Source organism: Rhineura floridana, chromosome 16, assembly GCF_030035675.1.
Source record: "Rhineura floridana isolate rRhiFlo1 chromosome 16, rRhiFlo1.hap2, whole genome shotgun sequence".
Classification (NCBI taxonomy): Eukaryota; Metazoa; Chordata; class Lepidosauria; order Squamata; family Rhineuridae; genus Rhineura; species Rhineura floridana.
Window position 1 is genome coordinate 20,911,213 of NC_084495.1, and position 25,504 is coordinate 20,936,716.

General features: G+C 45.4%; 1 protein-coding gene across 3 annotated transcripts in view; it reads left to right on the plus strand.

Moving 5' to 3' along the window:
* Window positions 1–25,504, plus strand: part of SYTL4 (synaptotagmin like 4) — a 33,492-nt gene that overhangs the window by 1,906 nt on the left and 6,082 nt on the right. For 2 of the 3 annotated variants that reach the window (XM_061598353.1, XM_061598354.1), the window contains exons 2-12: window positions 7,324–7,488; window positions 10,828–11,043; window positions 11,770–11,879; window positions 13,350–13,464; window positions 15,690–15,803; window positions 16,765–16,870; window positions 17,280–17,370; window positions 18,581–18,684; window positions 20,345–20,434; window positions 21,657–21,835; window positions 23,901–24,003. In XM_061598353.1, the coding sequence (XP_061454337.1) occupies window positions 7,379–7,488; window positions 10,828–11,043; window positions 11,770–11,879; window positions 13,350–13,464; window positions 15,690–15,803; window positions 16,765–16,870; window positions 17,280–17,370; window positions 18,581–18,684; window positions 20,345–20,434; window positions 21,657–21,835; window positions 23,901–24,003 (1,338 nt within the window). In that variant the 5' untranslated portion in view covers window positions 7,324–7,378. The remainder of the gene's footprint in view (window positions 1–7,323; window positions 7,489–10,827; window positions 11,044–11,769; window positions 11,880–13,349; window positions 13,465–15,689; window positions 15,804–16,764; window positions 16,871–17,279; window positions 17,371–18,580; window positions 18,685–20,344; window positions 20,435–21,656; window positions 21,836–23,900; window positions 24,004–25,504) is intronic. The other variant, XM_061598355.1, reaches the window with a different exon arrangement.

Below are 25,504 nucleotides of genomic sequence, written 5' to 3' on the forward strand. Positions count from 1 at the left end.
AAGGGATGGGGAATGAACTGGATGGGACATGCACTGATTGGAATGTCTGCCTGGAAACTTTTGCAGGTGCAAAAAATATTGAAAATGGAATCCCATACCATCATGAGCATAAATCAAGAATGCGCAATAAAAAGGATGTCTGCAGGTGTCTTGACTCATAGCATAGGCTGGTTAAAATTAAGTTGTGTTTGCAGGCTTTCTGGGACAACGGCTGGCTTTGTTTCTTCTCAAGAGAAATGTGGGTAATTGTTTGAGGAATGATTGATGGCTGCCTCCTTCATAATTGGAAGAAGGGTGTGTCTGTGTGTGAGAGAGAGACCTAACCAGGCATACCAGTTAAGTGGGACACTTAACATTGTGTGCTGCTTTTCTGTGCTAATGCTAAAAAAATTGAGAGTGTGTCTGGCAAAAGTTTTTAAAAATGTCTTGTGCGTTGAAATTTTGGGAGCCACAGGACCCTGTGGACTGATATGCTGCTCTGTTTTTTTAACGATTCAGCATTTCAGCGCTTATTCGAGTATCTGAAACACAGCTTTTGAGGCCAGGCACAGGTCCTTCAGCAATGGCATGTTTCTGATCTTGGAATGTGGAGCGGTGTGTTTCCTGTGTTTATGTGGTTGTTTGGTGGCCCCACCAGGTGGAGGGGGGAATCTTGAGACTCCCTTCCTGGTGTCCCAAGAGGTGTTTGTCTTTCAGATGCCAGAGCTGAGACATTCTTCCTCCTTGCTGTGGGAGAGTGTCTTTGTGTATTACTGCAGGGCAGGGCAGACTTCAAGCTTGCATGATCGACTTGGCCTTTTTCTCGACCCCAAGCCCACCAGCAGGAGCCAAGTGCAAAACAATGGTTTTAGAAAAGGGCTGGATATACACTCAGAGGTGCCCTGTTCCTTAATTCTACATGTCTCTCAGGTTAGGGCAGCATTTCCCAACCAGTGTGCCTCCAGCTGTTGTTGGACTACAACTCCCATCAGCCTCAGCCATGCTGGCTGAGGCTGATGGGAGTTGTGGTCCAACAACAGCTGGAGGCACACCGGTTGGGAAAGGCTGGGTTAGGGATTTGTTTTCAGAGGGAGAACAGAGCTCCCAGTCCTTTCAATGCAAAAACCCATTACTGCTTTCCCCACAAGCTTTCTTCATTTTACCAGCCAAATTTGTGGGGGAAAGTTGTTGCTATTGTTAAACCAGGGGTCTCTGAGCCTATGGGCACACTTTCAAACCAAAGTAACTGTTGTGGGCATCCTACGACCTGTTCTGTTGGCTGTACTTTTTTCAAGCCTAATTTCAGCAAGGGAGGTAAAAGAAAAGTGGAGGAAGGGGACCCTGCAGGTGCCGGGGAAGGCCTCTGTGGAACCCATGTTGGTGACTCCTGTGAGGAGTCAGAAATCTTGGGTGATCTATTGTGACTGAACCTGGGACCTTCTGCATACAAAGCAGGTGCTCTGCCACAGAGCTATGGCTCTTCTCCTTGAGGAATGATTGGAAAGAGAAAGGAAGTTGCTTTGCCAGGTAGTGACTGGTGGCAGGAGAACAGCCCTCTCCCCTCTCCTCCTTCGGGTTCAGTACAGTTGTTGATGTGCTTTCTCTTCTCTTGCTATGTGTGCTGCCTTGTATGTATGCTTCATGCCATGGGTGTACACATATGTGCAGAAGTGATCATAAGAATGAGTGTGTGTGCATGCAGCCGTACCCAAAGTATATGCCTGGGAGAAGTAAATAAATTTGGTGTGGTGATTGCATGCTGTGGGTATGAGCAGCTGCTGTGCATATGGTGCTGCTATGTGGATGGTTGAATGTGATCTCACTACATGTTGGTGTTCAGAGTTGTTTTCCAACCATGTATAGAGCTAGAGATGTGAAGACCAGGCCACCCCAACCCCAAAAAATTCAGACACCCCCCCCGACATCTCCTCCCTTGGTGTTTTTCTTAATTTTTCCAGCATTTCCTGTGCCTTCATATCTCTAAACAAAGCACTGTGGAATAGTGTGATTTATCTGACCGGGCTATGTTATCTGATCATTGGTGTTTTGTAGCATTTCCTACTTGGTCATTTCCTATCTGTGATACTGAGTGGAATACCATCTGGGAACTTGCTTACACCAGCATGTATAACTGGGTGGGCTGACTGCGAGAACCGTTAAAACTGACATGTGCGCATTGAATGGCAAGAGCGATGCTCTCTGCAAGATATGGTGATGGCTACTAACTTGGGATGGCTTTAAAAGGGGCTAAGACAAATTCATGCAGGATAAGTCTGTCAGTGGCTACTAGTCATGTGGGTTACATGCTATGTCCAAGATGAGAGGAAGCATGCCTCTGAACACCAGTTGTTTGAGAACAGTACTGGGAGAAAGCTAATGTCCTTGGGTCCTGCTTGTAAGCTTTCTGTAGGCATCTAGTTGCTCATTGTGGGAAACAGGATGCTAGATTCTTTACGTTGTTTATGACCATATAATGAAATGTGTTGCTGATGCTGGACTAGAAATGCATTTGGTCTAATCCAGCAGGGCTCTTCTTATGTTCCTATGCAATGGGTGTACATATAAATTTGTGCTTAATGTCTGACAAGCACTCTAAGTCCTCTTTTCTTTAAGGTTCTTGCTATCAAATTTACATTGCAAATTACTTGCAAGCTTACTGTTTAGGCTCTCCTCTTTCCCTTTTGTTGCTCTTCATTCCGAAACACCATGTAAATCAGGGATGGGAAACCTGTGGCCTTCCAGGTATTGCTGGACTCAGGACCGGTGCCAGAGGCTGGCCAGGTCGGGCCCTGGCTGAGGGCCCCTGAAGGGTCCCTCCTTAGGGTGGGAGGATGGTGCTCCCATTCCGCAATCCCGACCCTGCCACGGATCATGGAGAGGGAGCTCCCAGGCACCCCCCCATTACAATCAGTGCAGGCTTCAATAAGCAACGACGCACATCCCACCTACTTCTTCCGTCCCTGTGAACTATGTGCGTGCTGTGGGTGCATGCCTGCCTTTAACCAAGATGTTGGTGGGGGCTGGGGGAAATGGTGCTTCCCAGTTAGATAGGCTTTTTTTTTTTGGTACTGCTGAGCCTGTCTTCCTGCCTCTCTCAATATAAAAGGAGGGATGTGGGGGGGGGATGACACACCACATTGAGGGCCTTTCCAGTGGTGGCCCTGAATCCCATTGATCGCAGAGTATGCATAGTTATTGGTTATAACGTGAATTTGGCAGCAGGATACAAGAAGGCAATTCAAGCAAGCCCCCTCATGTGTTAAAAGCATAGGTGTGGGGGCTGGCTCCCCATTCCTCCCCGTTGCCAGTGCACTTGTCAGCCACACACCCCATTGGCAGTGTGTTCACTGAGCATGGGGGGACCCTCGGAGTATACTGATGTGCATATGTAGAGTTTCTAGAAACTGTAGGGAGATTGACTCTGCTGGCACCCTCAGCTGGTTAAGCCTCATTCTTTGGCTTCATGGTGACATAGGGGAGTGTAGGATGGGGACCTGGTCTGTGCTTTTCATATCTCTTTTAAACTGCTTAGACTGGTCTGTGGCCTTGTCTCTGTGCTCTCCATCATTACAGTTTTTTCACATAGCCATCATTTCTCTTCAGGTCCTTGATGTTTCCCTCTGAGGCCTGCTTTGTAGATGACAGGTAGCTTGGCATTGATCAAAACAGCACCAGGGCGGAAGCAATGAAATGCAGTTGATGGTTTTGGTTTTTGCATGGATCCAAGTCCATGAGCTGTTAGAGAGAAATTAGTTTTATAAAAAGTGGAATGCTTTGGAGACTTTCATGGAGTTGCCTCTGGGGTTTTTTTTGGAACAGTTAGATTGTATTTTTATTTTGTTTTAATTATGATTAGAAATCCAATGGTATCTACTCTGACACTGTTGTAATCTCCCCTGCAGCCCAATTTTTGAGGTTGTGGGAGAGGCGAGGAAGGGGAAGTTCTTTTACCCGCTTTTGGATGTCACCCGTAATTCTTAGCATTGTTACCTCAGCTGTCCTCTGAAGTGGAGATGAGGGTGACACACAGGTTCATTCCTTTCATCTTCACAACAACCTTGCGAGGTAGGTTTGTTTTAGACAAGTTTTGTGCTGGTCCAAGTTCACCAAGTAAGTTTTGTGGCTGAGCAGAGCTTTGAAGCAGAGTCCCTGTTATCTTGGCACTTGACCATACTGGCTCTCCCACTTTGCAGTATTCCTCTTTTCTAGGATAATTTTTGAGTTATATTTTTTCAGAGTGGGGGAGGAAGGAATCTGGCTGGGGGACCACAGAAGTGTACATGGTAATCCCCTGCCTGTCATTGTGTTCTTAGTCTCTCCCCTCCCTTCATACTGATGTAACCTGTTTAATAAATATTTAATAAATGGTGAGTAATAAAATGTAATTGTAGGTGAATTTGAAAACACTGTTAGCATGAGAGAAGGGAGAAGTGTCTTGACGTGTGTAAATTGAAAATGAGGTTTGGTCAGATATTAGCCTAGTACTTGAAGCTTTCTTTACTTACCGTTCTGATAAACTGAGATTTGGGACACCACAAAAATATAATCAAGCCAGCAATCTGCCACAGTTAAGTGCCTCCAAGGCTAACTGGAGGGAGATAATTTGAACAGACAGGAACAGTGCTAGGTATTAACATGCCCATATCAGAGATCAGCATAAAATATGGGTATGCATTTCATGAAAAGCAAACAAACTCTGACTATTGCTGTCAGGGCTTAATTTTCCTCTGGGCAAATTAAGATGGTAGGTGAGTGGTGTCTTGCTGGTACTAGAAATGGAAAGATCTGTCAATTTCAGTTCTTTCTGTTTTTCATTTTCCCATCTTAAATTCAGTTCTCTACATTTCTTCAGCAATTTGTGATTTTTTAAAAATCCTCAAATTCTCATGCATTTTAGTGCACATTTCTCCTAATAAATACATTTTTGTAGGCAGTTTTGACTAATGCACACATTTTTGCAAGCAATTTCCTGTCATATAATGCGTTTTTGTATGTTATTCTTCACTCATATTCATTTTTATTCACACTTTACCCTAACATATGCATTTTTTGTAAATGTTGTTTGGGTGGCGAACTGCATTGCGCAGTCCAAGTAAGTGCAAAATTTGAAGGCTGGTTGTGTTTTGGTTCTCATATTGTTTCGGAACGGGTGTATTTGATAGATTTGACTTCAAAGACAAACTGAATTTAATTTTTCCACCATCCCTAACTGGTACTTTGCCAAGTGCGCTCTTGCAGAAAGACAAACAAGTTTTTAGAAAGGGACAAGCTATCCAGTGCCTGGGCCACCCTCTAGCATCACCCTTGTCAGTAGAGATGATTTCAGTCTAATCAAATGGATCTGAAATTCCTTAGGTCTGTTACCTCCCGAGTAGAGAAAGGCTTCTATATTATTGCAGCAAACTATGGTGCAGAGTGGTAAGCGGCGGTAACGCAGCTGAAGCTCTGCTCACGGCCGGAGTTCGATTCCAACGGAAGGAGGAAGTCGAATCTCCCGTAAAAGGGGTCGAGGTCCACTCAGTCTTCCATCCATCCGTGGTCGGTAAAATGAGTACCTGGCATGCGCTGGAGGGTAAAGAAAGGCCTGGGATGGAACTGGCAATCCCACCCTATATATACGGTCTGCCTAGTAAACGTTGCAAGACGTCACCCTAAGAGTCGGAAACAACTCGCACTACAAGTGCAGGGACACCTTTACCTTTTTATTAGTTGATTTACCAATGTTATGGAAATCTAAATGCACGTTAACAGAATATGAGTATATTCAGGGGACTTTGGGTTGTATCCCAAGCCATACTTGGAGTAGGCCCATTGAAATCAGTGGACACAAGCAAATTAAGTCTACTGATTCCTCTGAGTGACTTAGTCAGATGCAATCCTGAACTTTTTTTCCTTGGCTTTTAATTCAGATCTCGAGTATTAAAATGTTAAGCATCCAAAGTTGTTCTCTCTCCACCCGCCCATGCAAACATCCAGATATTGTCTGTGTGGAATAGGAACTGCCACTCAATCTAATCCTTTTAGCAAATGTTCCAGTTGATGCTATACTTGAGAGTTTCTTCAACAAGCATTTCTCTGCCTGTCTTTTCTATTCTTCCTCTTTCATTATATATTCTACTAATAATGAACGTTTACAACTATATATCCAAAGTGGAGCTACTGAGGTTGAGAAGGAGGGAACTCTTAAGGTTTGCAGAAGTAGAAAAACTACATGGGGTTTTTTGGAGGGGCAGGGGAAGGAAACCGCAGGGGGCAGCCTCTCCAAAAACAGGATTGAGCATGTGGAATGTTTATTGGGTGGGGATGGAATGCAATATCCTGGAAAAATGCATGGCTGGCTAGAACACTAAATAGGAGTGCTGCAACATTTTGGTGCAGGTTCCACTTGTCTCTGCCCACTTTCAGCTTTTCGTTTGTTCCACGGATGACTTATACACACACATACCTCCTTGTGCTCCTTGGGACGTAGGGTGGGAGAGAAATTTAATAAAGAGATAAAATATGCACTCCAACTCCCAGCCAACATGGCCATTGGTCAGGAATGATGGGAGTTGTAGTCTGGTGGACTACAAGTGCCCCATCTATGTCCTGTGTGATACAGTTCACAATTGTTATGTGCAGAGCTGGCATAGCATAGTGGCCAAGAGTCAGCGCTAAAAGTCAGGAAGCTCCTAGTTCGAATCTTGTCTTTGCTGTAAACTTGCCAGGTGGCCTTACCCAAGACCTAGTCTCTCTCATCCCTATCCGCAATATAATATTTGAGCCTTCTGCAGGCGCAATCTATTTTAAAGCTTTAACTTGCAGCAAAACAATCCAAATACAGTAGGGCCCTGCTTTACAGCACTTCGCTTTACAGCGATTTGCTAATACAGCGGTCTCAATTAGACACATTTAGACTAAAGCCCCACTCATACGGTGCTTGTTCCGCTTTTACGGCGGTTTTCAGGCATCGCGCACCATTCTATTCAATGGGTTCTGCTTTACAGCGGTTTTCGCTTTACAGCGGGGGTCTGGAACATAACCCACCATATGAGTGGGGCCCTACTGTAACACGTTTTGAAACCAGACATTGAGGCTTCATTTAGCTAGGTGAGTTGCCTTCAGAGGTAATGTATTGAGCTTGCATCAGCTGATGTCAACAGGTTACATCAGAGATGCAAAACCCGTGACCCTCCAGAAGTTGGACAACAACTCCACCATCCCTGACCGTTGGCTATGCTGACTGTGGCTGATGGGAGTTCCAACATCATTTGGAGGTCCATGGGTTCCCCATTCCTGGTTTAAATGGACTTGGAGTGTCTTGCTCAGCCATATTAACCTCTTCATTTTCTTTCTACCTTTGAGAACTTGCAGCTGCACCCAGGGAAGGGGAACAGGAACTGGTTTCCAGCCGGTGGTCATGATGGAAGCTGTTGACTTGTCCTTTCTTTCGGAGGCTGAGAGGGAGCTGATCCTACAAGTCCTACAACGGGACGAAACGTTGCGGAAAGCAGAAGAGAGGAGAATTAAGTGAGAATGCAAAATCACAAAACGGGAGGGAGGCATGGTTGGCAGGGTTGGGTACTCGCCAAGGCCACGAAGCCTTGGAAGGAGACAAAAGGGAGCTGTTCTTGCTTTGGAGGACTGAGTGGGCCGGATCACCCCTCTTCTGGAACAGGAGCACACTCTAGTGCCTGAGTCTGCGTGGTAACCTGCCCAAATCTGATCAAGCCAGTAGGAGCTTGACCCTAAGCAGCCATTTTTTCCTACTTGCTTGAGACGGCAAAAACAAAGAAGTGATCAAGCTCCTGTTGGGCTGCTCTGGCTTCATGGCTTGTGAACTGTGCAGGCCTGCCCTGGAGGATTCTGGGTGGTTTTGAGTGCTCTTCCCATTAACGTCCTGCATTTTCAGGATTGCCACTTGTTGATGAAGGTGGTCCTAGCAGTATTCTCTTGCCTGGAGTCCTCCCCCACTATCAAACATTGCCCACCCATTCCTGTCCCTTGATGGTTAGAGGTCCTTTGGTGTTTATCAGTGGCCTGGTGGAACTGGGCTTCTTCACTGCAGTGCGGCATTACTGTAGAACAGGGGTGGGGAACCTGTGGCCCTCCAAATGTTGTTGGACTACAGCTCCCATCAGCCCCAGACAGCATGGCTAGTAGTCAGGGATGATGGGAGTTGTGGTCCAGAAAGAAGATTCCCACCTCTATCGTAGAGGCTCTTCTCTATTATCTGTTTACGCTCCTCATGGCAATTCCCTCCTCCCCAACTCTACTACTTATATTAGCTTGAAGACCCTCTTTTAACAAGCCTTTTAAATAGAGACCTTATCCCAGTGCACAACTGTGTTGGAATTGTTTTTAATTTTTTGAAAAAGTTTTTTTTGAAAAAGTTTTGTTTTTATGAAGTTTTGTAAGATTTTGTTTGTAATATGTTTTATAGATATGTTGTAGTGTCTTGACATCTGTTTGCCGCCCTGGGCTCCATCTGGGAGGAAGAATGGGATATAAATTTCATTAATGAATAATAATAATAATAAATTTCTTTTCTGCTGTGGTTTGATTTCTGCCAAAAAACTCCTTTATTTGTCTTGCTGTCCACTGTGGCAAAATTAGGTAACTTACGCCGTTTTGTAAATTATGCAAGTTACACTGGGCTCCTACTGGGAGGAAGGGCGGGATATAAATCTAACTGATAACAGTTGTTGTTGTTGTTGTTTATTATGGTATTCCTTCCCATTCATTTCAGTGCAAAGGAAACAGTGCAAATGTGGGAAAAGCCCATATCTTTTGCGGACTGAAAGCAACAACAACCGTGAATATCAATAGTGTTGCTGGATTGATTTCCATTCTGGACATGCGTTGAATAAGCAAGCACTGACAATTTGCACTCCTATTTCTGTTTTTGTTGGAATTATCTGGTATACCTGCTTGGATTCTAACTACTACAAGTGGAAGGAAACTCATGCAAAGGGCATTTATTATCCCCTTCAGCCCTAGTGCCCTCCAGAAAGCTTCTCCGGAGGATCAGTGACCCCCCCCCAACAGTATGGGATGGGCACGTGGGGTACTGCTGGTGAAGAGGAAATTTCCCAAATCCGTCGGAGGCACCTTCTGTGAGCTGAGAGTTTGCAGAAGGTGTCCTTGCCAGATTTTGGGCAATTCTTCCTTTCAACAATAGCTCCCATGGCCAGCCCTAGCACGAGGCAGAGTGAGGCAGCCACTTCAGTCAGCTGGTTTGGGGTGTTACGAAAGGGCAGCAAATAGCTGTTTATTATGATTGTGTTTCTCGCCAGGAATAAGGAGAGGCAATTATCTTTTGTTCTTCTGCTGTTTAACAAAACTTCCTCAGGAAATGCTTGCAGGCGAGGGACTGTCGGTCAGCTGTAGACCACATGTCTTGATGGCTGGGCTGTAGGTTTTGGCGGGCCCTTTGCAGGCTGCCTTCGGTGCCCCCCCTTCCCAACACCAGTTAGGCCTTTTTATATTACTGATTGAAACTTTCATATTATACTGTTTTGAGGCCCCGCTTCTCTTTTTGCTTACATGTGCTAAGCTAGTGCATCAGTTAGAGATTTTACATATTTGTAAGATTGCTTACCTGCACTTTGCCATAAGCGTTCATCCTTTATATACCCAATCAGTCACTGGGCTCTGCAGGTAAGGGCGTCCTGCAGATACCACCTTATCGGGAAGTCTATTCCACATGATATGGAATCGGGCCTTTAGTGTTGTGGCATCCATTCTTTGGACTTGCCTCCCTTTAAATATTAGACAGACACCTCTCTGCTATCTTTTTGGCGCCTGCTGAAGACTTACGTCTTCCAACAAGCCTTTTAAGTGGAGACCTTTATCCCAGACTGCTTTTGTATTGGAACTGTGTTTAAGATGTTTTTAGTGTTTTATCACCTGTTGGCTGCTCTCTGCTCCCTTTGGAAAGAAGGGTGGGATATAAATGCAGGAAAGAAAAAAATAAGCCTCCATGGCTGGTTACAATAATAAAATATACAATTCTCAAACACACAAAACTGTTTCAAAGGGCACAGAAGAGTATATTAGCACACACACCCCATCTGTCTGATGTACTAGTTAATTGCAAGTAAGTCTTGGTGTTGTTTTTTATGTGAGTTTTAAATTACTCACTTTTATTCATCACTTATTACATAATAAAAGTCTCAAAGTGACTTACAACAAACTAAAAATATAATTAGTTACCAAATTGATAGAACTATAATTAATACTTTGGTTGATTTGTAGTTATTGCTATGTTGATATCCCATCTTAGCTCTGAGGAACCCAAGGCGGTGTATGTGCTTCTCCCCGTCCCCATTTTTATCCTTGCAACAACCCTGTAAGGCAGGTTAGGCTGAAAGACAGTGATGGGCCCAAGCTTCATGGCTGAGTTGGGGATTTGAACCCTGGCCTCCCAGGGACCAGTCCAACACTCGAACCACCACACTACTCCTCTTCCAAATAGGATACCCTCATCTGCTTTGGGCCGAGTCAGAAATCAGTCCATCTAGCTCAGGGCCATCTATTCTGACAGGCAGCAGCTCTTTGGGGCCGTGGACAGGGGTCTTCCCAGGCTCCTTGTTACTTTAACCAGAGATGCCAAGGACTGAAGCTTCTGCTTGCAAATCAGGAGATGTACCACTAACCTGTGCCCCCCTCCCCTACAGTCTAGATTCCTGCCAACTCATTCTCAGCGCAGCGCAATGCTCCTGTTTTTTATCTTTAGTCCTACTAGTCCTACTTGAACCAACCAGCATCTGGGTCTTTGGAGTGGATGCAGCAATGCATGGTGATTCAAGCCTCCGTCCCTGTGTTGGGGGGTTCTTAGTCATTTTTCCTTTGTGCTCCGTGCAACAGGCGCCTGAAGAATGAGCTGCTGGAGATCCGTAGAAAGGGAGCCAAGAGGGGCAGCCAGCGATACAGCGAGAGGACATGCGCCCGCTGCCAGCAGAGCCTGGGCCGGATAAGTCCCAAAACGAATACTTGCCGTGGTTGCAACCATCTGGTGTGCCGGGACTGCCGCTCCTATAGCGCCAATAGCTCCTGGCGTTGCAAAGTCTGCACCAAAGAGGCGTAAGTTTGGCAGCTTGAATGTGCTGATGCAGCTTGTTGTCCTTACCCTCTGTTGTCTTGTGCGTTCCTGTTGGCGTTGATTGTTGTCTCTGAATCTGCATATCTGAATCCCAATTTTTGATGTAAAGCTTAAAATCTGCTTTTTAATTTGAAAGAAAATATGCAAGATTCTAGCCCTCAGTGTGTATGCACAAGTCATTTCGTCTAAAGGCTTTAGGAGTTTTAATTGCCCTGCTCAATAACCATTTCCCTGTACCTCACTCACAAGGGAGGTAGATGCAGTTAGCAAGCCTGGGTTCTTGTCGCCAAGGCTATGACACTGATAAAAGACCTGTCAAACCAAGAATGCTGCTGTTCTTACTTTAGAGAACTATCTGAGCGGAGGGAGGGCCCCACATGAACACACCCTAGATAAATACCTAGAAGGGAGCTTTGCTGCTTCCACTGCATAGCTGCTTTTACACAATCCAAAGCCTGCACCAAAACATCAATTTCAGAATAAAGTATGATTTTAATGCACTTTAATGGAGGGCTAGAAACTTGGGTTTTCTTTTTTAAAATGAGGTTAAAGCAATTCTCAGCATGCCAACTTCTGTTTTTTGTGATGGAGTCCATGTTTGTGTGCTTGTTTTGGCACTTGCACACACACACCTGGGCTAGTGAAAAGTGACCATAGGTGATTAAATTGGTCTCTTGCAGCCCTCTTTTTTTTTTCCTTCTTCGCAGTGAGCTGAAGAAATCGACCGGTGACTGGTTCTATGATCAAAGAGTAAATCGTTTTGCTAACAGGCTGGGCAGCGACATCATTCGAATGTCCCTTCGGCGCAAACCACAGGGTAGGATTTCTTGACAGCTCTTGCTTTGGAGAGGAGTAAAGAATCACTGGACCTTATGCAAGATATGGGTTTTGCTATTTTCCAATTAAACAGAATTAATAATAATTAAATAAAGTTTCCCCAGATAACTTCTTAGCTGGCAGTCAATGTCCTAGTCAGTAAACTCTTTATACTTCACTCTTTTTTTGCATCTAACTTGGCTTGGTAGCTTGAGCTGTCTGTATATTGCAATCCTCAGTATTTCATTCTTCAGAGGCGGTGACTGCATGGGCTGTTGCCTGCACCATGAGCGGGAAGAGAGGCAAGCAAGCCAGGCAAAGTATGCTTTTACAAAGCATGTATCTATTTTTCTCTGGCTGCCTCCCCTGAACAGCCTTTTAATTTTAACCTTCTGGACATTAACCTTCCCAATTCTGGCCCACCCTACTCCCAATTCTGGGTAGAGTGGAATGGCACTTAGACGTGGGGTGAATTACAAGGCCTTGGGCCACATTTTCCTAAAACAAGCTATGCTTTTACTTACGGTTTTATACTTCAAGAAGTTAAACACTGTTGAGAAAATGATTTTAGGGGGGAAAGTAATTTTACTTAGAATAGTTAGCAAATAAAAATAAACAGCTATATCTGTTTTATTCTATACTTCTCAGTTTGTGTTGCTCAGTTCAGTTTCTGGGTCCCTGTGTAATTTTTCTTCTGCATCCTTTCTGCTGTGGTGTTGTCTGAATGAGGTCTAGCTCTTCAACTATATGTCTCTCTGGCTCCAAGACAGCTGCCTTTCCCTCTTTTCTACCTTATATTATGTGGCCTTGTTTGCATACAACACTAAGGCAAACTATGGGTTAGTGTGAACGAGCAAGCATGCTGGTGCACGTTAAGAAAGTCCTGGCCATTTTGCTCCTTCCCAGTTCCTGCTCCTGCGATGCTACTGGGAGCTAAACCGTTTGTTTAGGGAGGACAAACAGTGGGAGTCAGCAAAGAATAAACCTTGGGTACAGCTCATGGCTTGTTTGGATTGAGAGAAACCACGAGCCTGAGTTCTGCCTTAACACTAAGCCAAAATCTTGTCAATAGCTGAGATTTTGTTGCTGTGCACCTGCTTGCTTGCCCGTTCATGGTAAGTCATAGTTTGCTTTAGCTTTTAAGTGCAAACCAGGCCAAAGTTTCAGCCAATCAGAAGGAGAGGAGACTCCCAGTTAAGTTTTGAATTCCCCTTAATTACTGAGTTCCTAGGAAGGATGGGGGTTGTAGTTCTGACAATATCTGGACAGCTATGGGTTGTTAGCCATCCCTAAACTACAGCCTAACCTACCTTGCTAGGTTTGTTGGGTGGGAAGTATCATGTGTACCACCTTGAGCTCCTGGGAGGAAATGGGAGATAGAAATGTCATCAGTAAACGTGGGCTGTTCCCAGGGCAGGGGTGCGCTGATCCCTAAAGGTTTTCTTTCCTTTCATTGGGCCTTTCTTTTTAGCTAACAAAAGAGATACTGCGGGGCAAGCCCTCCTTCAGAAGGCCCAGCTGACCGATCCAAAAGGCTCCTCTGGGGCCGCACCAAAGAGTCCCCAGCAGCAACGCAAGGAACCTAGGTGACTCTCTCTTTCCATTAAGTTGGGGCTGTTTTGCCACCTGGGGTCTATTTTATCCCTCTCACCAGTGGTAATACATTCTGCTCAAGATCGTTCTGTGGAGATCAGTTCCAGAGCAGTGAACATGAGAAAGAATAAAGCATTGCTAACAAGTACAGCACTTCAACAGCCAGAAGATTTTGACCTGGACTTGTCATCAGTGGACAAGGTCTCAGTGAAGATTTCTTGCTAAACACCAATAGCTCATATGTAAATTCAGAAGAAATTGTTCCTGCCTCCTTGTCTCCAGAAAGCATCAGTCGTCAGGTTATACATCTATTATTTTTAGGGGCCCGCAAGGCCTTGAGTTGCTGTGTTTCTGTGCTTTTCTATGTTGTATACTTGTCTATATTCTCCTGTATATATCTGTTTCTCTTGTCAATTGGCTTTGGAAGAAGTGAGGCTGTCCAAAATGTTGTCTATGGAGCCATGAAGAACTTTGGGTTGGTTGGCTTGTTTGTTAAGTACAGCAGCTGACGATTTTTTAAAAAGTTAAAAGCTTTGCATAAGTTTTTAAAAAATCCTACATTGCTCTGCTTTAACAACCTTCTCCATGCAAGAACTCTTCAGAACTGTGCTGGAAGTGCTCTAGGCAGTCTCACATGGTAAGGCCTATTGGGAGGCCTGTAAGACATTTTGGAGGACACAAAAAAACCCCACAAAGAAAGGCCAGTGTGAAGCTGCCAAGTTTTAAAAAAATTGCAAACAACACCACCATTTGGCCACCTCTTAATTATTATTTTTAAAGAGAGAGAGAAACCACTCTCCTCCCCCATACAAGGGTTTATGGAAGGAATTGAATTCCCTTAACTTCCCTTTAAAAAAAAGTTTCTGGATCTAGTTGTCTGCAGTTTAGCAGACTTAATCCACTCAATAGGAGCTCCTGTATCTGTAAATTTCATCCACTTAGGCCAAAAGGTCATAAGAACATAAGAACATAAGAAGAGCCTACTGGATCAGGCCAGTGGCCCATCTAGTCCAGCATCCTGTTCTCACAGTGGCCAACCAGGTGCCTGGGGGAAGCCCGCAAGCAGGACCCGAGTGCAAGAACACTCTCCCCTCCTGAGGCTTCCGGCAACTGGTTTTCAGAAGCATGCTGCCTCTGACTAGGGTGGCAGAGCACAGCCATCATGGCTAGTAGCCGTTGATAGCCCTGTCCTCCATGAATTTATCTAATCTTATTTTAAAGCCATCCAAGCTGGTGGCCATTACTGCATCTTGTGGGAGCAAATTCCATAGTTTAACTATGCGCTGAGTAAAGAAGTACTTCCTTTTGTCTGTCCTGAATCTTCCAACATTCAGCTTCTTTGAATGTCCCCGAGTTCTTGTATTATGAGAGAGGGAGAAGAACTTTTCTCTATCCACTTTCTAGAAGAACTTTTCTCTATCCACTTTCTAGAAGAACTTTTCTCTATCCACTTTCTAGAAGGTCAAATGTTATAGGTGTGTATAGATGTCTCTATTGTGAATGGGAAAAGACAGAGCCTCACTTTATACAGAATAAGTTGGAACCCAAATATAGAGAGAGCAGAGTGACTCGGAAACAGATTGATTTTTTAAAAAATGTACAGAGGCAGACACAAGGTGAATCTTGTTGGCCTGTGCATAATGATGTTTAATTTTTGTAAATTGTATTGTTTTATTGATGTATTTCTATATTTGTGTTTTTCTTGTAAGCCGCCTTGAGGGCCTTTCAGCCATAATGCGGGGTATAAATAAACTTTAATAATAATAATAATAATAATAAAGTTAACATGTGCTGCTGGTGGTCAGTTTAGAGGGAGGTGGGAAGCAGACCTTGGCCTGGTTTGCACGTCACACCAAAGCCAAAAGTTTCCTGCTCTTCTCGGAAGACTAGAACTTGGAACCAGTTACATATTAAGAAGAATGAGGTGGCCTTCTTGAGGATGGCATTCTCGATTGCGCCACCTATTACTGGAATGCAGTGGCTTTCCCACTAGGGCAATGCCACCCTCAGACTGAAAAAGGTTCCCCTCCTCTGGTGTAGGCAGTGCTGAGCAGGGGTAGATCAATCATCTGACTTGCTATAAAGCAGCTTCCTATGTCTTCCATGTCCCCTACTACCTTTTACCTAGAGATGCCAGGGATTGAACCTGGGTCCTTCCACATGCAAAGTATGTGTGGGGTCTGTCTCGCTGCTCACCTGCCTGGATTCTTCCTTCCAGCTTGGCCCCTGATCAATTGGAGCTACGAGATGCAAAGAGCGACACGGAATCCACCGAGAACATGAGCCTGGACGGCTACCGCCCCCTCTCTCCTCCCACAGCTCCTGGGTCCAGGTTAGAAAGACCAGCTCCTGATTTCCTAGAGGTGAAGGTGTAATTTCCCAACCTTTAGAACAGAGGCAGGGAACCCGTGGCCCTCCAGATGTTGCTGGACTACAACTCCCATCATTTCTGGCCGTCAGCCATGTTGGGCGAGGCTGATAGGAGGTGGAGTCGGACATCGTCCAGAGGGTCCCAGAGGTTCCCTGTCCCTGCTTTAGAATGTTGGCGGGTGGTGGAGGAGCCACTTTAGAGGGATGGGAGCATTCTAGGCAGTTAAATCTGTTGAGCTCAGTTGAGGGGAGAGTGGAGTGAATGAGGCTTGGTAAGTGGGGGAGAGCAGAAGGCCTCCCCACCCTCTTCACATACTGAATGGTGGGATGGGGGGCAGGGATCAGGATTGTCTAAGCTGCCTAGAGGGCACCTTTATAATAAAAATGAGGACAGAGTCATTGGGGTTTGTGCATTGGGGTTTGTTGTTCTGTGGAAGGCCCCATCTGCTCTATGCACTTAAAGCAGTATTACACCACAGTCATGGCTTCCCTCAAAGAATCCTGGGAAGTGTTGTTTGTGAAGGGTGCTGAGAGTGAACCTCCCTTCCCCTCACAGAGCTACAGGTTTCGAGGCAGATATGCTGCTTCATTCCTAATCAATGCATTTTCCATAACTTCCTATTGAAATCCTCTAACTTTTTATACTGCAAATGTTCCAGTTATTTTTTTCCCTCCCACTTTTGTTGCCCCGTGGCAGTAATGCAATAACACTGGGGGGACATCACAGAACAACTAATAAAGTGGGATGATGGTAAATCCACCACCAACGCACTATTATTGCATCAATAACATGTTGCAGAGTACATCGGGCTGGACGGGCCCCTGGTCACTATGGAGAGATGGGCTGCTCAACTAGATGAATGTTTTTGGTTTGCTCCAGAAGGGCTGTTGTTATGATCTCCTCTCTTTTTGTGTTTTTGTAGCTCTCGCCAAGAGGGGACGAAAGCTCTCAGCCCTTCGGTGTCCAATGCATCCAGTTTGACCCTCCCCGTCCGTTTCAGACAGGCTTCCCCCTCCGATTCAGAGAGGGTAGGTTTGCATTTTTTCTTCTCTTGTGGATTACCAAGACATCAGGTTCCTGCGGGCTTGGTTTGGCACTCCAGTGCAGTGGAGGTGAGCATCCTGGGAAATGCATGAATCTCTTTTCCCAGGGCACCTCGCCTCTTGGCATCAGTGTATGCTGCTTGACACATGGGTCCTTATTGGTTATATTGACTGGCACAGTGTATAGCATTGGAGGGAACATCATACCTCACCTGCACATCTGAAGTTGCTGGACTTGAAAGTACCAAAGTGACACTTGGTGCTTCCTAAAGTTGGGACTGGCCAAATGCTTCTGGGCATCAGTTTCACTTACCATTTCCGTATGCAATCTAGTGTGTGGGATGGGGGCTCTGCTTCTTTTCCTGATCTGTGTAGTTGGCTTATTCTCTCCTAGGAAGCTCGTTTGGGGAGTCGTGGTGCAGCTTCAGCCGACGAGAATGAAACCTTATTCAAGAAGAATCCCAGGAGAATTCAGAGGCCTTCAGGTAAAAGAGAGCCAGGATGGTGGTGTGGCTAGAGTGTCGGACTGAGATCTGGGAGCCTGGGGTTCACATCTCTGCTCGGCCATCAAGCTCACTGCGTGACCTTCAGCTAGTCACTGTCTCTCAGCCTAACTGATCTCACAGGATTGCTGTGAAGATAAAAGTGGGAGGGGGAGAACCATGTTTGTATGCCACCTTGAGCTCCTTGGAGGAAAGCAGGGCTATAAATGTAATAATAAAATAAAATAAAATACCTTGTATATAAGGTGCTGCTATATGCCATGATGGCCAGCATGGTGTAGTGCAGTTGCTCCCAAGACTTTCCCCCTGCACAGACGACTTGAAAATTGCTGAAGGTTCTAGCGGACCACTTCAAAAATGTTCTGCTTGTTGTAGCAATTGCAGTGCTCTGCGCTAGATGCTGTGTAGCTTTTAATTGTATTTTTCTTGTATCTTTTATTTCTTACATTGTATTTTATTGTATTTCAATTTGCATTCAACAGAATTCAGATGGTAATACAATAAAATGCAAGCTAAGAAATAAAAGGAGCAATAAATATACAGTTGAAATAAATATGAATATTTAATCCAGACATACCACGGACTACCTGAATGAAGCTTGCGGGCCACTGGTGGTCCACGAACTCTAGTTTGGGAATCCCAGGTGTAGTGGTTAGGGTGTTGTAGTCAGTTTGGAGACATAAGGGTTCAAATCCTGACTCGGCCATGAATCTTACTTGGCGCCTTTGAGCCACTCGTGCCCTCTCCTTTCTCTGAGGGCTCTTGGTAAGGGTTAAAAGTGTGTGCGTGTGTGTTGTGACCTTTGGAGGAAAGGTCCAATATCAATAAAGAAATATACTGAATTGGATTGTCAGTCCATCTACTCCTGCACCACCTACTCTGACTAGCAGCAGCTCTTCCAAGGTCTTGGTCAACTCTTCCCCACCCCAATAACATGAGACATTTTAAGCGGATGAAAGATGGAAGAGCTATAAAATGCTAGTTAATGCTTGAAGTGTGGTAGGATGGGGTGGAACGTCTTTTCATCTTGAAAGGATGTGTAGACCAAACACCTGTTGGGGTGCTCTTTGGGTCCAGGATGATGCTCTTGGATAGGAGATAAAGGGATGGGTTTCATTGGTAGCCTGGGTCCTCTAGCTCTGTGATGCTGACACTGGTGGTTCTCTCTTCTCTCGACCTATCCCCGTCCCAGAGTACACCAAATCAGTGATTGACCTGCGCCCGGAGGAGCCTGTTGGGGAAAGCGGGCCTCTAGGGGACAGAAGCAAATCAGTTCCAGGCCTCAACATTGAAGTGGTATGTCTCTTAAGGCTGGGGTGGGGGAACTTTTCCTTCTTTTTGTTAATAATTTTTATTTATCTTAAGCATAGCAAAACAACAATGGGGTGCACAAACAGGAAATTAAGAATATCTTAACATTGTGTTAAGAATCGGCAGAAGAGTGGAAGTTTTTCTGCACCTAGATGCAAAGAGAGTATAGTACAAAATAATTACTCACATTTAAAAACCACAGATTGTGGAAAACCTTGGGATCCTTGGTATTACAGCCTGTCTCGTTAGTGTAAGAAATAAAACACCATCATTCTGCGACAAATACATCCTTTTGTTTTGTTTATTTAATTTATAAAGATATATTTAAACCACTGTTTCATTTAAAAACATCAAAGCGGTTTACAAGTATAAAACGTACAATAAAAACCATTAGAAATGGTAAAAACAAAGGTGAACTATTGCAAAAATGCATCTTAATTGCCTGCATAAGCCTGGCAGAACAGAAAGGTTTTCAGCAGGCACTTATAAGTTAAAACAGAAGGCGCCTGCTGAATCTCTGTTGGCAGAGCATTCCAGAGAACTGGACCAGTGACACTGAAGGCTTGATTTCATGTCGATGTTAAAAGAGCCTCGGCAGCCCGGAGTTTTTCTACCTTTTGCAGATGTGGGCGGAGTGAATTTTACCTTTGCACGATAGATTAGTTTCTACACACATTCACACAGCTTACTCTGTCCTCCCCACAGGCGAACAAGAGGCATAACCTGAGTTCAAGGACACATTACAGCCAGGCAAAATCACTTGCAGGTGCAAAGCAGGGCTGGTGAGGGGTGTGGTCTTGGCCTGGAGGGTTTTTTAGTACCTTGGCCTGAGATTTCCCATGTCTGGGTAGAAACACACTCATTGTTCTGCCAGTTCCAGTGTGTCTCTTTGTGTTTCTATCTTTCTCTTCTGAAAACAGCGGCACATGACACTAGTCAAACCCTGCCCCTTTTTACTGTAAAACCTGGTGGGAGCAGCTTGTGTGTGCGTTTTTTTAAAAAAATCAGCTTCAAAGAGAGTTTGCAACTGATTGGTAGATCAGCCCATTCCCCCTCCAGTTGTGGCCGATGGAAACACTTTGCTCTGGGGACTAATGTGTTTACAGCCCCTGTCTTAAGTTCCACAATGTTTGGGCAAATACTGAGAACTGCTCTTGGCACACTGGGAATATTTGATGTCCATATGATCTTTCAAAAGCCCCTTAAATCTAAATAAAAGATCATTATGAGACATAAGCAGTTCCTTAAGCAGAACCGTCCCAATCATAGGGGCAATCTTCGCAACCACTTGGGGTGCCAAACTCCCGGGGGCACCTGCCTTGGCTGTGTCAATATCTTTGTGAAAGAGCCTCTGTCTATGCTTTTCGAGGAGGTGCATGTAGGCAACTGAGCAGCTCATTGGCCAGGTGGGTGGGTCAGTCGACCTTGTGTTTCATAGGATGCAGTCGGGAGCCTATGGACCTGTAGTGGCCACCTGGGGCATAGAATGATGGCGCTAAGAATGACAAAGGGAGAACAGTGATTTGCTGGTAATTTTTTTAAAAAAAATTGTCCGGGGCAGCAGATTGAACCATCAGCTTTCCTTTTGGTAAGATGTGCTGAAGCTATTTAGATGAAAGCCGACTTTCTTTGTGTTTTTTCTTAGGATGAGGAGGAAGAGGAGGACATAGACAACCTGGTAGAGATTCACCGGAGAAGGGCAGCCCGGGGCAGCATGCGCAGTGGCACATCCTCGGTGGGTCCTGGTCCCAATGTCTGTTGCCTAGGACTCCTTAGAGCAGGGAAGGGGAGCCTGTGGCCCTTCAGATGTTGCGGGACCCCATCTGCCTCAGTCAGCATGGCCATTGATCAGGGATGATGGGAGTTTAATCCCAACAACATCTGGAAGGCCGCAGTTCCCCCATATCTGCCTTAGAGAAAATGAAGTTCCTCCTTGTGCATTCCTATCTGCTTCTGTAGGTGGAGTACAGGATATTTATTTTGTTTGCAAAAATGTCTGTCCTGCCAATACTAAGAAAAAACAGACCATGCGTGGTGAACTGCATAAATCAACAATAAAATCTTACATCCATGAAGCATCATAGGTCAGTAGATCAGCTGACTACATCGTAGGAACATAGAAAATGGCCTTATACTCAGTCAGACCCAGACCTCTGGTCCATCTAGCTTAGTATTGCCTACACTGACTGGCAGCAGCTTTCCAGGGTTTCAGACAGGGATCTTTCCCCAGCCCGACGTGGAGATGCCGGGAATTGAACTGAGACCTTCTACATGCAAATCAGATGCTCAACCACTAAGCTGTGGTTCTTCCTCCTCAACACAGCTGGATTAAGACTGCCATCTGCGGAGGGTGGGGGACAGCTTTAGCTCCACTGCTGTCAGAGAAAACAATTATTCTCCCTCTCCATGCAGCGTAGAAAAAATAGAGGTGGATTTGAATGACTGGAATGGACCCAAAAACAACAGTCGTGGGAAACCTTAAAGGCATAACAATTTTTTTTTTACCCAGTTGTAAAAACAGTGAATTCTCTTGTGCTTGTATCTGCTTGTGGGCTTCCCGTAGGCATCTGGTTGGCCACTGTGAGAACAGGATACTGGACTAGATAGGATATTGCCCTGATCCAGCAGGGCTCTTACGTTCTAATATTATGTTCTCACATTATGGCATAAACTTTTCATGGTTTTCACCTGTTAGAAAGTTTATGATGTACACATTTGTTTAATCTATAAGGTGCCCCAGGACCCTGTCTTTCTGTCTGTGTTTCTTTTGCAACAGACTAAACACGGCTCCTCCTCTAGGAATGGAAATGCAGGTTGGACGTTTTGGTTTAAAACCTTCCCGCGTTGGTTATAACAGCTGGTCTAAATGCAGAATTACATGGCAATGCAGGTGTAAATTTGGCAGGGAAGGCAAAAGCCACAGTCAATTGTGATGGATGCTTCCTTTCTTTTCTCAGAGCACTTTGGGGAGCATGGTCAGCATTTACAGCGAAGCAGGTGACTTTGGCAATGTCTGTGTTACGGGAGAAATTGCCTTCTCCTTGAGCTATGAGCAGAAGCTGCAGACCCTCTTCATCCACATCAAGGAGTGTCGCCAACTGGCCTATGCCGATGAGGCCAAGAAGCGTTCCAACCCGTGAGTGCGCATCGGGCAGGGTGTTGCGCTGGAGGAGGGGATTGGGACCTCAGCTGCTTACAGGGAGGTGGAAGGTTAGGCCTAGCTGCTAGGGCGGGAAAGAGAGGTTTGGTTTTGGACCGTGCAGTGTCAGTGGTTCAGGTCGGACACGGCCCCGAACGGCAGCTAAGGAAGCTTCAGGAAGTTCAGTAATTTAATTATGACATTCATTTCTGTGCCTCCTGGAGACAGGAGAGCCGAAGAGGCAGAGAGCAAAAGCAGGTGAGTAGCTATAAGCCCAGTGGAGGATGGTCCATTGGGGCAAGTGGGACACTGCCCTACCAACCTCAGCCTGCCCTCAGCCAGTCGCCACCTGCTTGACTTCTAATTTACAACCAGTCCAGGGCTGTTAGTCCCACTGCTGTCACTGTAGAACTCAGCCAGGAGGAAGAGAGGGGCCTATCGACCATTAATTGGCTCTGCCTGTCATTGCCTCTGGCTCCACCTCCTGTTGGGCTGCCTGCTTTCCACCCCATCAATCCTGATGACACCAGCCACCACTGTGTAAGCTATGGGTTTTCCAGATTAATTTGGAAGCTCAAGCCATGAGTTGGGCTTGGTTCTAAGTATGGTTTCTGCACACCATGTTTGTGACGGGATGCCTGAAATTGAGCATGTTATGTGTGCTTATGTGTACTGGCCAAAGGGTAGAGAGAGTATGGTTGTTTTGCACAACACATAACGTAACACTCTGGATGGAGGGATATGAGCAGTGTTGCAGGGAGATCTGTTCCCCCTCAAGAACCATGTGTACAATTTGAGGATTCTTCCAGACTACAGAATACAGCTTCCTGGTTGCTCTTTGGGGGGAAAACAATCAGAGCACATATGACACCAATTCTGTACTAGCTGTGTTGTTTGTTGGTATGCTTCTGGGCCCCATTCAAAGTGTTGGGTCTTTACCTTTAAATCCCTAAATAATTTGTATCCAAGTTATTTGGGTGATAGTGTGCACCTATATGAGCCTCTTAGCCCCTAAGGTTGCATGTAAGATCCATGTGGTTGGCAGACAGAAGAGACAGGATCTTTTCAGTGATGGCTCCATCATTATGGAAAGCTCTCCTGTGAGGTGTGTCTGGCTCCTTCGTTGACTGTTTTTAAATAGCTTCTGAAGACGTAGTTGTTGACATTGACTTCTAATTGATAAATAATGCTGGCTCATGCTCTCAAGTTGAAATTTTAACCCATGCTGCTATTGGAATGAATTGTTTTTATGTAGTGGTGTGAAATTTGTATCTTTTTAATTGGTTGTTTAATGGTTTTTTTTAATAGTGAGCTGCTTTGAAAGGGCTGTTCTGTCCATGAAAGCTGGTATAAAAATACTTTGAATGAATGAACAAATATTTTATTTCAGCACCATTTTCGCATGATTAAATGTGGGCTGGTTCAGTCTATGTGTTGAGACGAAACTAATTGTTGTGCTTCCTAAACAACAGGCCCACAACCCTGAAATCCATTTTTGGATAAAGGTGCCATACGTAAAAATAGATTGTTTTGCATCTATGCATTTATTACATTTGTATTCTGCCTTTTCTGCAAGGGCAGTGTGTATAGATCACTTCTTCCTCTTCTCCCTCTCCCACATTTTCACGGTGACCCCTGATTACGCTGAGAGAAGGTCACCCAGTGAATTTCATGGCTGAGCCTGCACGGATTTAAGCTTTTGCCAGATCTAGCCCACTTCACTGGTGTAAACTTGTGGAGGGTTACAGCTGAGCCACCTGTCGTTGAAGCATCGGTTTGCACATCAACGTGAATGGTCTAAAAATGTTTCGTGCGTGTGGTAGTGGTGGGGATGGAATCTGCAAGTGGCTGGGAAGAACCTGCTGTGCGGAGACATCCAGACTCCAAGGATACTGATGCAACTGCATGACCCCTTTGTCCTAGGGTGACCTGCCGACTTCACTGGTTGCGTCACCATTAAAAAGAGATGGTGCAAATGGTGTATGTGTTCCTGCTGGTGGCCGCAGAAGGGCAGGGACTTACCTTGGGTGCGAAGTGAATCTGCTCATTTTGTCTCCTGCAGGTACGTGAAGACATACCTTCTCCCGGACAAATCCCGCCAGGGGAAGCGCAAAACCACCATCAAACGGAACACCGTCAGTCCCTTGTACAACGAGCTGCTCAAGGTGGGGATTGTGGGCAGGAGATAGCCAGGCTCACTCATGTACCGTCCGTCTGCAGAGGTGTTGCAGAAGTATGAAATTGGCACTCCTTTGCAAAATCAAGCATCCTGAGAAAGCTTTTGTTTCAAACACTATGAGCTGCCTAGCGTTGGTGCTTGTGAAGTAAAATGAACAGAACCTAGCCATGATGGCTACATTCTTCCTCCACTGTCGAAGGTAGAATTCCTCTGAATTCCAGCTTCTGGGAATCACTAGCAGGAAAGTGCTATTGTGCGCTCATGTCCTGCTTGTGGGCTTCCCGTCAGCATCTGGTTGGCCACTTTGAGAACAGGATGCTGTACTAGATGGGGCTTTGGCCTGATTCAACAGCTGGTATAGCATAGGAGGGAGGAGAGCCTGGCTGGGAGTCCAGAGTCTGTGAGTTCAAATCCCTGCTTGTGTCTCCTGGGTGTCAAGGGCCAGCTAAAGATCACCCCCACAGTGAGTGCCTCAAGGGTTCCGTGCCCTGCCACCTGTGCAGCCGTGGGCAAGCTGCATAGTCCCAAGGAGCTGGCAGTTGTGGGCAAGGAAGTGGCTGGCTTGTGCAGCTGTGGCAAGCTGAGCAACCCCCTAGCCAGCTGGGGAGGACTAGCCTCAGAGGGAGGCAATGGGAAACCCCCTCTGAATACTGCTTACCATGAACACCCTATTCATAGGGTTGCCATAAGTCGGGATGGACTTGAAGGCAGTCCATTGGCCTGATTCAGCAGAGCTCCTCTTATGGTCCTATAAAGCTAAAGTTATAAAGCCAGTGTTGCCCTGCAACAGATGGAACATGACTTGTGCATTGTTGGGGTGTGCGCTTTGGGTGGCAGCAGTAATATTGTTTATTAGTTATGCTGGCGGTGTGTGTCGCCCAAAGTACCTGGATGAACTGTAAGGCTGAAAAAGGTTCTGATTTAGTGGCATATGTTACAACAGGTGGTGAAGGTCTACATTAGGGGAAGGGAACCTTTTTTTAGGCTGAGTGCCACATTTACCCCAGTGGAAAGCTCTCAAGGTCTGCATGCCGGTGGTGAGTAGGGACAGGCTCACACTCAGTCTCAATCATATATATGCACACATGTATGGACGCAGCTGTTTCCCATAGAAATAAAGGCGTACATTTAATTCTTAGAAACTCCATCAACTTTCACTTTCCGTTTTCTCCATAGAGTTTGTGTAAATGTTTTTTTAAGTTTGTGTAAAAAAAAAAAGGAAGGAGAAGCTCTTCAGCACCATTGGTTTTTCCTAACTCTGCAAAAGGAAAAAGTAATCCTGGGAGAAGAATGCAAATAATATCAGTGCGCAGCTGCAGTACTAGCCTGGTATTACAGCGATTTAAAGCCTCAAAGTTCAAAATGCAATTGCATCCGCAAAATTGCATGCTTGCAGTTGCAAAAGGCACGGACTGCCTTTTACATACTTGCAAGGAACCCAAGTCTGCTGAGACACTTTCCCCTCTCCTTTGATCATCTTTTATAGG